This window comes from Pseudopipra pipra, chromosome 3, assembly GCF_036250125.1.
Source record: "Pseudopipra pipra isolate bDixPip1 chromosome 3, bDixPip1.hap1, whole genome shotgun sequence".
NCBI classification, from domain to species: Eukaryota; Metazoa; Chordata; class Aves; order Passeriformes; family Pipridae; genus Pseudopipra; species Pseudopipra pipra.
In genome coordinates, this window is record NC_087551.1 from 39,947,463 (window position 1) to 39,960,595 (window position 13,133).

The 13,133-nt window shown below is 36.0% G+C and overlaps 1 protein-coding gene across 5 annotated transcripts in view; it reads left to right on the plus strand.

Moving 5' to 3' along the window:
- Positions 1–13,133, plus strand: part of LYST (lysosomal trafficking regulator) — an 88,751-nt gene that overhangs the window by 62,084 nt on the left and 13,534 nt on the right. For all 5 annotated transcript variants that reach the window (XM_064648776.1, XM_064648775.1, XM_064648774.1 and 2 more), the window contains 15 exons: positions 1,058–1,249; positions 1,771–1,949; positions 2,964–3,170; positions 4,484–4,660; positions 5,137–5,213; positions 6,378–6,566; positions 7,261–7,406; positions 7,481–7,577; positions 8,202–8,263; positions 8,620–8,675; positions 9,663–9,815; positions 10,157–10,401; positions 11,126–11,192; positions 12,076–12,232; positions 12,627–12,767. In XM_064648776.1, the coding sequence (XP_064504846.1) occupies positions 1,058–1,249; positions 1,771–1,949; positions 2,964–3,170; positions 4,484–4,660; positions 5,137–5,213; positions 6,378–6,566; positions 7,261–7,406; positions 7,481–7,577; positions 8,202–8,263; positions 8,620–8,675; positions 9,663–9,815; positions 10,157–10,401; positions 11,126–11,192; positions 12,076–12,232; positions 12,627–12,767 (2,145 nt within the window). The remainder of the gene's footprint in view (positions 1–1,057; positions 1,250–1,770; positions 1,950–2,963; positions 3,171–4,483; positions 4,661–5,136; positions 5,214–6,377; positions 6,567–7,260; positions 7,407–7,480; positions 7,578–8,201; positions 8,264–8,619; positions 8,676–9,662; positions 9,816–10,156; positions 10,402–11,125; positions 11,193–12,075; positions 12,233–12,626; positions 12,768–13,133) is intronic.

The window sequence follows — 13,133 nt, forward strand, 5'->3', positions numbered from 1 at the left end:
TTACATTCACAAGTTGCTTAGTAAAGATGTTTTTCAAGTAATTCCTAGTGGTTTTAATAACCAACCTCACAGTAAGGTAATGCTAAAATTAAGCTAGTCCATGTAACTAACATAGCTGTGTGGGGACTGCTTTGTTGCTCAACTTCTAAGTAGTGACCATCCTGAAATAAATATCTGCCACTCTAAATTTACAGTTGGAATTGCCACTGTGGCTGTGTTTGTAAAACCTTTGTGCAGTTCTAGCTGTAGCAGTAATACTTTCTCTGTATTTGATAGCTTGTCAGTCATTCTGTAAAGTTTTTGTAGTCTTCTGGCTGGAAATTGAGTTTTGTATGTTTCATATAAATGAAGCTACATTAAAGACTTCATAGAAGATATAATTTAAAAACCTGGCAAATGCTTATCTCCTGTTCACTATGGGAATGTTTCTCTTAGTTGTCAGCTTTTGAAAGCCCTCTATCAACCTGGTAAAGATAGTGAAAGTATTTTTATATTAGTGAATCTGGTAAGACACTAAAGATAAATAGAAATAGTTATTTCAAAAGAAGGAAGTACAGTCAAGGCCTGCCAGTTCATTTCAACAAAATTAAGAAATACTCTTAGCTAAAAATTATACTTCTGTTAGTGGCAATGGATATGGTACAAAATGTGTTTGTTAAGTTGTTGATATATCTGACTCGTCAATTGTGCTTCCCAATATGCAATATTTTGTTTTATCACTAATTTTTAATTCTTCATCGTAGTTATACAGTAAAAAGAGGAATAAAAGTAATGTTTTTGAATCTGTTTTACACAAAAATATGGAAGTTGTACAATAAAGCTGATCTTGAGACTATCTCATTTCATGGTATCACTTGAATTGTATATGTTTTTAAATAGCTTTGAAAACTAGAACCAAGACAGGCACCCAATGACACTTATGTAGCCTTTAATATTAATGTATCTCAAATGATTTGATTCCTTAAATGATGTGAACTCTTTGGATGAAAGCAATTACTGAGTGATTGAGTTTTTGTACATTTTCAGTAGAATTCTGTTCATGCTTCTCTCCTTAAAGGCTCAAGGAAGTTTTCGCTTGCTCAGTCTGATGCTCTGCTGATGAAAATGCGCTCACTAGCAAGTGAGGAATTCAACATGATGATGCAGCGAAGAATGAGCCAAGAAAATCCTATCCAAGCCACTGAGCCTGAGTTTGCACAAAGGTTACAGAGGCTGACTGTTCTGGCTGTTAACAGGCTCATTTATTTAGGTAGGATTTCTTTTTGGGTTGTTTCTGTTTTCACAGAGCCAATGTAGTGTGATATATAAAAATGGATTCTTGCTGAAGTGTTAGAGAGGACAAGTCATATTATTGGCACAAATTTTATGGATTTAGCCACAAAGCATCATTCTCTGTGATTTGTCTCTCAGTATTATGTAACTGACAATCTGGATAATGTTTCTATCTGAATGAACTGAACAAGTTGTTTTATTTCTACATTAGTCCTTTCATGTGTTAACTGCCTCAATTATTACCTGAAGATTTAACTGCCAAAGGGAGCATCTGCTCTCTCAAAACACATCCGTTTGCATGTTTCTATGAAATGGCTGTAATTTTTAGCAAGACATGATGACTTGGAGAGCTAGTTCAAATTCTGCAGAAGCAAGAGAGAGTAAGAATGGTAAATATAGCAGCAGTAAAGGCAGTATTTGATTGAATGCCAACTAAAGGATCATAGGATTGCCTTGCTTTAGATGGTACTGATCAATATGTACCCCTTAAATTTCAAGCATCTACCGAAGAATGCCTTGATGTACTGGGTATAACAGAAAACACGAGTCAAGGCAGACGTTCAGCATCCCAGCTGGAAGTTCCTGAAGAGGAAAGCCAACAAGAACTGCCTAGCAGAATAAACCCTTTTCTTAAAGAAATGGTCAAAATGTTGGTGGAAGGAGTCAAAGTATCCATTGTAAGTTGTCCACAGTAAAGCATATTTCATAAGGTTCATTTATTAGGAACTCTTCATGCGTAATGTATTCTGTCCATAAATGTTCTTCTTACTGCCTCTCCATTCAACTGTGGCATTGAAAACCCTCTTCAGCTTCCTAGTTATTCTGCAGATGTAAAGTAGTAAGTGGATCTGTTCTGAGCTTTACATTTAGCAAAATTTTTCTTATTGAACAAACACACGAAATTTAAATGGACTTCTGTGTACTCTATAAATTTGCTTGGTCTCCTAAACCTCAACATTTAAATTTGCTGGAGCCTATAAAACAAGATCTGCTGTGCATCCACAGATGGTGGAGAATTTCTCTGAGCAATTTGTGTCTATAGTATGTTTTAGAGTTGGGAAGGAGAGCTTTTTTTCTTTCAATTCTTGCCAAAGGGCTGTGAGTTTTCTCTTCTAGCATACAGGTGTTAGCTTGTCAACCTTTCCAAAGTGATCAAGTTCTGCTTGGGTAATATGAAGTGACTTTTTTGGAAAACTTAACTTACTCTTTCTTGCCTCTTTATTTCTCTTAGGTTGCCTTTATAAAAGTAGTTCTACCTAAGTTTCTTTCTAGTTCAGGAAAATTAGGTTTGATAGGTATGTTATCTTTCCATTTTGCCATGCTTGTAGTACTTTTCAAAGATGTCAGATTTCTTTTTGTGAGCACAAGCACCTCAGTCCAATGCATGAATTCTAATCATTTGAGGTAATCCATTCAGAAACTAGGGATAAATGTAGAAGGGCTGTTCATTAAAACAAGCAATTAAAAAAACCCTTTGATTTTTAAACCCTCTACATCACAATTTTCACTTTCTGGATTGTTGTATAGTCCCTCTGACTAAATATCCAGTTTAGCTAGGAGTTGCATTCCTAATATTGGCACATAGAGACAAAGATCTATCTACCAAAATAAGTTTCATTTTAGTTATGTGAAAAACTTGGTAAAAGCAAACCCTAACCCGGTAATATTAAAAAGTTGTCCCTTTTACTTAGGGCACCAGCAGAATGACCACACCAAAACAGCAGTGGAAGAGAATTCTGTTGTCATGTAAGGACACATTCCGTACACAACTTGGGAGGCTTCTTGTGCACAGCTTGTCTCCAGGAAGGCCACTGCAAGAGAGAAAGCAGGCTTTGGAGATGGTACCTGAAGTAAACCATCAAGAGATTTTGCGCGACTGTCTTAGCCCAACTCTGCAAGTAAGCTCAAGATGTTTGAAAGAAGTCTCTAAAACCTATGTTCAGTTTTTTGTTTAAATTTAAAACTGTATGTGGCTAAAATTGTTCACTGCTGTTTTAGCAATGTTTAGTGTAATGACAGTTATGTTATATGAAATGTTTGTATACTTCTGCAATTGCTGTATTATCCTGAGAATAGGCAGTTTTGTAAGAGGCAAGATAGGATTAAGTCTGTGTATGTTGACCCTGTAGTTGACACTGCATCTCCTGTGCAGTGCAGAAACAAAGGCGGTACTAGTTTTAACGTGAAGGTACTAGTTTTAACATGAAGGATTTTACTGAGGAAGCTAGAAGTTAAGGTACTACCCTAAAAAAGCAGATTAAGGAAGGAATTATTCTTGCCTTGGAACTCTTTAACTGCAGACTTCCTGATACTTGTAAGAATTGATTGCAACTAGATTTTCCGAAGCAGTCAGTCCTCCAACAAAGCAGTACTCTATCTTTTCTTACTTAGCATTTATTCTGAAAGTGGAATTGTATATTCCTTGTTCTTATGTCAAATAGCTGAATAGACTGTCCCTATCAAAAAAACCAACTTTTTTGATTGTACTCTGTCAGTGCAAGCTTGTAAGAACGCATTTCTTAGAGCCATGGTCAGAAATTGGGTATGAATATTGCTATTTGAGATCTTCAGGAGTGCAAGAATGAAATAAATTATTTAATATATGCCACAGTTTGAGTCCCTATATACTAAGGAGAGAAAGTATTTATTGGATTAGCCTTTGGCACTTACATGTTTCTGATCACATATACATTATTCAAATAAATTAACAGTTTCATCAGGAAGAGCTGATGTACTAGCAGGGACTTCTGTGGAGGAGTGTCTTGTTGAATGCATTTATGGCCTGTGTCTGTTTAACTTCATTATCTGTCAGCTCTAATTTGATTAATCAAATGAAGTGTAGCATTCTTGGCAGGCAGAATTAGAAGTCTCTGGCACATATTTCTTGAAGTATAGACAAGACTGCAGGAGCTGAGTACTGGGAAAAGAAACTTGGCTTTCCTGCAAGCCGTTTGAAAAGTGACAAGATGCTGGGGGAAGTTTTATCATGTGAGGATTAAATTCAGCATGTTTTTCTAGTTTTATAAAAGTTTGTCTCTAACCATTAAAGCAGCCATTTTCTTTGAATTAGAGAATAATTAGTAGAAGAAATCTGTGCAGTCTGACTACAAAAGGGAATAAAAGTGGAAGAAAAAAAACTGCTCAGTGTTGTATTGTGAAAATGAGTGACCATACATCTCTCTTCCCCTCTTCCCTTCTTTTCATCTTCTAGCATGGGCCTAAATTAGTGCTCTATTTATATGAGTTAATGCACAATCACAGCGATGGAATGACCAAAGAACAACAAAGAGCAGTGGTAGACTTCATGAATACATTGAAAAGTTGTGGCTATAAATGCATTCCCCTGAGCCCACGACCAAAACCAGATTTATTAAAAGCTTTGAAAGAGGTTTGTGAATAAAAATTTTGCTTTAAAAACTGGGTATATTTAAGACAATTGTCTGTTATATGGGGTCAGAGTTTAACTGCAGACAGTGGTTTTCTTTGGTGCATGGCTTATGCTTTTGGGAATTCTCTTTGGGTTCTAAATATTTCTATCACATATACTTAACACTTCACAGTAAGCTCACAAGCTTCTTGATTAAACATATTACTTAACCCAGGCAAAGATGGGAGTTCATAATAAGCTACTAGTATCTCTCATTGTCAAGAATTTTTATGATTTCTTGCAAAAAGAAAAATTATATTTAGATATAATAAAATGGCAGTAACTAAAATGAAGCTTTGATGGTTTTAAATGCTGTGAAGATACAGCTGAACAGTTTTGTCAGTCTTCCTTTTTTTGAATTGGCATATCCTTTAGTCTCTCCTTCCTTATTTCATCCATCTGAAAAAAAGAAAGTAATGTATGAAACTTCCATTCAGGATCAGAAGAAATATGAGATGGAAGAAGGTGTAAACAAAGCTGCTTGGGAGAAGACAATGGCTAATAATCAGCAGAAGTAAGTACCTTCTTAAAGGGGCTGCAAAAACTCCCTCAGATGTTCTCTGTTCGGCGCTTCCCATTGCAAAGTTGCCTGTATGATTATTATCGATGTTTTTTTCAAATTAGCAACAACACTGGCTTTCAGATTTTTAATTTTACTGTTATATATAGGTATATACATTTTCATAGATTCATAGAATCAGCTGAGTTGGAAGGGACCTCTGAGATCAAGTCCAACCCTTGATCCAACACCACTTTGGTTGCTAGACCATGGCACTAAGTGCCACATCCAGTCTCATCTTAAAAACCTCCAGTGACAGAGAATCCACCACTTCCCTGGGCAGCCCATTCCAGTGCCTGATTACCCCCTCTGTAAAGAATTCCTTCCTAATATCTAACCTAAACCTCTCCTGGCAGAGCTTAAGATAGGTTGTATAATAAATGGTACTGTGTGAACCTCAGAATACCAAATTGGTTTGTTACAGCTTTGGCATTTCACCCTTAATTTTATGGCTGTTGTATCTGTCCAATCACCTCTGCTGTTGCCATAGTCTGTGCAATTAAATGTCCCTACAACTGATCCCAATCTTTAATGAATAAAATATATTCAGCAGACTATTTGAATACTTTTGTGAGCTATGTAGACTGCTGCTACTTGGTGTAATGTAAATTTCAGTATCTTGTGGTAGATCTAAGAGTTCTTTCTATTAATTTACATTTCAGGCTATGCCATAAAATCAGATTTGAGATGCACACACAATGTGCTTTAATGTAGGCAACTGTAGTAGCTGTAAAGGTCAGCTCAGTCAAGTCCATGCAGACAAGTGTTAAGACTTCATGTCGAATGACTTAGGAGATTTAATCAGTGGTAAATTACTGTCCTTACTCCAGATTTTTATTGTAATGAGTATACATGAATTAGTAAAGCATGCTAATATATAGTCATTGATCTTCTGACTGGCTTGTCTTGTTTTAGGCCACAAGTCAGAGGTTTTTTGATGGCTAAGAAGCAGAAAGTGTTCATGCATCTCATTACATAGGCTAAGTTGCTCTGCCTCTGATGTAACAAGAACTATGGATAATAACTGCCAAGATGATTGTATTTTATAAGGCATTTTAGTGTTTTGCCTTGCTTTTTCAGTGTGTTTATTTCACATTTTAAAATACAACTGTTCCTCAGTCTCTTTCAACGTCTAGATACAAAATCTAAAGACATTTCTAAAATAGCTGGAGACATCACACAAGCTGTGTCTCTGTCACAAGGAATGGAAAGGAAGAAAGTAATCCAGCACATCAGGGGGATGTATAAGGCAGAGCTGAGTGCCAGCAGACATTGGCAGGAACTTGTTCAGCAGCTTACCCATGATCGGTAAGTTTCTTCATCTCAGTGAAAAAGAAAGAGAGACTCAATGCCTGACGTGTGCTTCTCATTCTACTTAAAGGCATGTGAAATGTAGGTGATATTAAAATTAGAATTACTTTTGCTAATTATCTGACGGTTAAAAACTTGTAAGATACTTGATTTTATGGTGAGCAGCTGAGTAGCCAAGTAGTATTTCTATGCCATTTAGAAAGGCTGTTTTGTCAGATATATTTTGGTGTGTCTGATGCAATGAAGAGTGTCCTAAAGTTTTCATATCTTGCATTACGTAGATGGAGTAGAAAAATAGTTTTTTGCTAATGTTCTTCACACTAGCATCTAGATACTTTTGTTCTACGTGGATTAGTGAAAAAAGATGCTAAGTTTTAGCAAAAAACCAAACTATGGTATTTTCATCATTGCAGAACTAGTATTATGTCATGTTTATAGTGTTGGATAAATTGTATTGCTGTTTTTGTCAGAATTTATAGCTTCAAGAACAGGCTTACAGTAGTAGCTTGTAAGAAGTCAGTCAGTGGAATAGCTCATGAAAATAAACTAAATTGAGTCTTTTGATACTTTTTCCAGAAATAATTGCCCAGTGTACTACTGTGCAACTTCTGCCTTTCTACTAGTTAAAGAACAGAATGAATAAGCATGTATACTGCCTCTGCTGTCAAACTCTTAACACTTTTTTTCACAGAGCACTCTGGTATGACCCAGTCTATTACCCAACTTCTTGGCAACTGGATCCAACAGAAGGCCCAAACAGAGAGAGGCGCCGCTTGCAGAGGTGCTACCTAACTATTCCAAACAAGTACCTTCTCCCAGACAGGCAGAAACAGGAAGGTAATTATAACACCTTCTAGGAGCATATCTGAATTGTAATGACTTTTAGTGCCTTATTTGTGATTTCTTTATAGGTGTGATAAAAACTCCATTGTCTTACCTATTTGAAGACAAAACACATTCTTCTCACTCCTCTACTGTAAAGGACAAAGCTGCAAGTGAGCATATAAGGTAAGGTTTGGATAACACTTACCTCCTTTTCCTGCCTTCTGCCAATCCAATGTAATAGTTGTCACTTTATTTGTCTAAATAATTATTAAAAAAAAATTAGGTGAGAAATGAGATGTCAAAAATAGTAGGCTTTCTGCTATACTAAAAAGCAAAAGACTAGAGCTACCAAATACCAACTAGTGTGATATGCAGATGGTCCTTTTGTGAGATAACCTGGTGGCATATCTTAACTTATTTGTCGCTTAGTAGCACTGCCTGCCTTCTGTATCTAAGATCTGGTAGGTCTTTCCATTAGTGTTCAAAAGCAAACTGTGTTTTCATCCTGTCTTGCTTTTACCGTTGTGTTACTCAGCTCTGCAGTTGTGTCAATTTGCCACCTGTTACAGGCACAACTACAGCCTAAAAGAACTGCAGAGAGCACACAAAGAAATAAGTCCAAATTCACTAATGTCCAAGTCTAGAAAGCTGAAGTTCTGTTTTCTTTCCCTCTTTGGGATTTGAACCATTAGAGTCATGGTGTTGAACAGTTTTTCTTCAGCTGCAGCCTTTGAGGCTTGTTAGTTTTAGGTGTGTGGTGAAAGGTGCATAAATCCCTAAGCAATAATGTACTTCGAAATATTTCAGAGTTAATCGAAGATGTATAAGCGTAGCACCTTCTAGAGAGACCGCTGGTGAACTGTTGTTAGGTAAGTAGAATTTTCAGTCTTCATAAATACATTTTTGGTGTAAGATTCTGTTGTATATATAAAGCGGGCTAATATTTTTAAGTAAATGAGTTGTTGCCTGGCTTCTTACAGATTATATACTTTATAGATCAATTTTGCTTTTCTTCTCTACTGTTTGCATGAGTGCTGTTTGGACTGCTGTTAATTTTTAAGATTGCAGGCCACTTGCTGAAAGACAATTATATTTCTGTCAAGTACTGTCTTGCCCAGGTACTATTCTTAGTATTCTTAACTGCTGGATACTGTTTATATAACCCTAAGATGCATTATACTAATAGTAATATCATGTACCTTTGTGCAACTATTTTTTGCTACAGGAAAATGTGGCATGTATTTTGTTGAAGATAATGCTTCAGACACAATTGAAAATTCGGTAAGTGTTAGAGCCCGTTGTCCAGCTTTAGTTTTTCCAAACTAAAACCACATGGAGCTTTTGTCTCCTGCCACTGAGATTTCTGGAGTACTAGAGTTAGAGATCTCTGGACAAACCAAACTGATTAGTTTGGTTTCAGTGTTGCTTCTTTTCCCCTGGCTGGAATCAGTGGTGATAGGAGAAAACAGGAAAGATGTGGGCCTGGATCTAGGAGGGAATGATGAAGGGGTGATGTGGGGAGGCTTCTGCACCTTACAGTCCATTGCTCTGAGTTCATCAGCATAAGTGCACAGAGTTTGCTTTGATCTGCACCTGAGGTAACTTGCCTTAGTGGAAGCTGGAGCACTAGGAAGTGCTTCACAGCATCTGATTCTTCAGTGTTATGTTTTATAGGATGTTCTAGCTTCTCCTTTAATCTATACAAGAGTATTGTTTCATGGAGGAAACTGGAGCTGACCTAATCCTTCTGATATACAAAGACTTGTATGTTTAAATTACTTGTACATCCAACAGATATTTAAAAATAATTGAGATATGGGATATACTACTGAAAGCTTTAATCTGTTTTTACAGACCTCCTCCTTGCATCTCCTAAACACACAGGTCCTGTGGTTTAAGAAGCTACCAGCTGTTTTGCTGCTTTGTCTTTCACAGAACTGTCAGAATTGGGATTCATGACAAAGCTATGCTTGCTCTGGCTGTCCAATATCTTAGCTTAAGTGCCAGTAAAAATATGGCATTGCTTGCTAGTGTTAGATAGGAAACTGGAACAGCTGAGGAGCATGCATGATGTTCTACCCACTGCCTTGAGGAGAGTGGAGGATGAGGAAAGTAGATGAGCAAAATCGCAACATTGTCTTAAAGCATCGCAGAAAAATGACAGTTTGCTTTATGATCTGCTGTATGGTTATAGACTGTCTGCATTGAAGGGTTTCTTGTTAGGAAAATCTGCTATTTAAAATGATTTTTTAATTGCAAATTCTACAGAGTTTTCATGGAGAAACTGAACCAGCATCATTTTCTTGGACGTATGAGGAAATTAAGGAAGTTCATAAGCGCTGGTGGCAGTTAAGAGATAATGCTGTGGAAATATTTCTTACAAATGGCAGAACTTTACTTTTGGCTTTTGATAATACAAAGGTAATGTGGCACCGATGCATAGTAATATATCAAAGGGTTTTACTGTGTCTTTGTAACATGTATATTCATGCATTAGTTTTTAAGGAGACCTGTTGCATGGACTAACTAAATTCTGCATAATACCTTTGAAAGAACTTGGCTCAGCTAGACTTCTAGACAATCACAGGCATGTTGTAAAACACATCTCTGGTATATTAAGACATTAAAGAATCTTAGTAATACTAAACATTATTCCATTACAACAGATATGAGGGAATCTGTAAAATCAGAGAAACTGATGAAATCTTGGTAATTTGAGGCTTTTTAAATTGTATGATTAAATTGATGGTATTTTCTTCTAGGTCCGTGATGATGTGTACCACAACATCTTAACTAACAATTTGCCTAACCTTTTGGAATATGGAAACATTACTGCTTTGACCCACCTGTGGTGCACAGGACAGATTACTAACTTTGAATATCTGACTCATTTAAACAAACATGCGGGCCGTTCCTTCAATGATCTCATGCAATATCCAGTATTTCCTTTTATACTTTCTGACTACACCAATGAAACACTGGACCTAAATGATCCATCAGTATATAGGTAATGTGAAATGTTTGGAATTTTTTATTTCCAAATACTTGAACTGATCGTCCTGTATAGCTTTTTAACTTCATTGTACTAAACTGCACACATACATGAATGGAACTATTCAGGGACAAGCCTCATCTGTAACAACTTGGGCTTTTTACAATAAGTGGCTGTTTCACCTTGGATATTGAAATAAAATGGGTGTGTAGATTCAAATGCAATGTATTGGACTTACACTGTCTTAATAGGATATGTATAGTCCACAGATTTAAATAAAGGCTGTTTGTTTAAATTCATATGATTTAAGACTTCCAGGCCAACTAGCAAAAATTAAATAGAAAAGGAAATAATCTTGTAAATTACTTGGCCAGGTACTTTTGATTATAAAATCATAGTCTTCATTGTGAATGGATCTGAGCGAATTGTCCCACCCTAATAAATTTTTGTTAAGTTGATTAACATTTGTGTGCACTAAGTCTTTGTCTTTATAGGGTGCTTCTGGGTTAACAGAGGCACTTGGCATTTTCTTGCCTGTTAGTGTGCTGTGGATCTGAGTTTGTCTTTAGCACTAAATAAAAGTGGCTTTTTTATTTTCTGTGCTGTCTTGGAAAGTGTTATTAACTTTCCTAATCCTTTTCATGATATTAAAGGTGTTATTCTTAATAATGCACTATTAAATGGTGTGAATCGATATTGTTATAAAAATTACAAGATATCAGTACTACTTCTGTTGCAGAAATCTGGTCAAACCAATAGCTGTGCAGTCTAAAGAAAAAGAGGATCGTTATGTGGATACTTACAAGGTAATTTGGATAACTTTTGCTCTTGCCTTTGTACTGTGTATGGTGGCTTTAGTTTTTTTAACCTATATTGATGGCGGAAAAAGAAACTACAAATCTAGGATTTCATGTCTACAGAATTCTTATTTCCAGTATATTTTCCAGGAAGCATTTCCTGGAAATTGTTTTATAACATGCTTGGAAGTTGTGTTTATTCCTGTAACTGCAGTCATTAATGAATTTAGTCTTTCCATGTGATACTGCTGAGGAATTTAATACCTTACACATATGACCATGCATATATTTAAAAATCCCTAAAGATCAGGATAACTTGCTGCTGTTTATTTGAAATTACCTCAGTGGAGCTTGTAGCTATTTGTTCTGTTTGATAACAGAAAAGCTGTTTTCCCTCAAGTACTGTTATTTTAACATGCCTTACTATGATTGTAGTGCTTTTTGATTTTTTTTTTATCTTTAGAATGTTTTAAAGGCTGTAGGAAAAAGCAACATGCTGAGGAATGAAAGTATCTGCAACTGGACTTTCAAACTTATGTCTGTCACCACAGTCTACTGTATTATTTGCAAATACTGGTTTTTCCATTTAGTATTGAAAAGCCTATACAATGACTCTGCTGTATTAGAAAACAAGAGGCAGGGCAGTGGGGAAAAGCAGAAGTAATAAATAATAGAAAATAGGTCATTTGAATTGGCTAAAGGCTGATATGTAACTGGATTGTAAAAGAGACCACATATCTTTCGACACTTAAAAGTATATTTTATTCAAAATCACTTTTAAATGTATGTTTCTGTAAAATTTTTATGGTTTATTCCTAAACAATTTAAGCAAGCTCTTTTTTTATCAAAGTAGGAGGTTTGTGATTTTTTCTTTTCTCTACTATTTTTCTAGTACTTGGAAGAAGAATACCGTAAAGGAGCACGAGAGGATGATCCAATGCCCCCTGTACAACCATATCACTACGGATCTCATTATTCCAACAGCGGAACTGTGCTTCATTTCCTAGTTAGGCTGCCACCTTTTACTAAAATGTTTTTAGCTTATCAAGGTAAGGTTATGTTTGCTTGCACTTGCCTTTCACATCTGGGCCTTGTTCCAGTGACCCAGGAATACTATACGTTACCCTATTCAGCATAGTTTTTCAATTCCAAATAACTGCGTTTTATAAAATTAAATCTGGTATGCTTTAACAGTAGACCCATTCTTGAAATTATCAAGCTAGACCATAAAGCTGTATATCTTACATTTATACCTTAGTTTCTGTAGCATAAAAAGCTGACCTATATTTGACTTGCAGTCCATGTGTAACACATAGTAATTGAGATAAAAGAATTCTAAATGTTCTCAGCTAACTGGAGAGCAGCTAACTACTTGAAGTTGCAGATAAGCAACTGTTAGTGTCCAGCATCGATGTAACAAATTCAGTTTGGATTTCTTTACAGATCAAAGTTTTGACATCCCAGACAGAACTTTTCACTCTACCAATACAACCTGGCGACTCTCTTCGTATGAATCAATGACTGACGTGAAGGAGCTTATACCAGAATTTTTCTACCTTCCCGACTTTCTAGTTAACAGAGAAGGTATACTAAAAGGACAACAAAACTGTATACCCAAAACAGTTGTATAATTGAGCCTATGGGTTGAAACTGAGAACATTTATATCCCTTGGTTGAATATGCTAAGCAGTAGATGTATGGGAGAAATTTGTGGATATGCTAAAAAAGCTGTTATGTAGGACTTAAGCTAAGTTTTTCCATAATTATGTCAGCAGGGCCAGGGAGTTTCCTATTTTCTGATTTTTCCATTTAAATGAGTATGTACAGCTTGAATGTGTTTTGGAGAGACTTGTTAATGATGCTGCTTTGTTGATCAGCAATCATTGTGCTTAATGGTTTACTTTCATAGAACCCTATAAAGACCTTTCTGAAGTTACTATCACCTAAAGT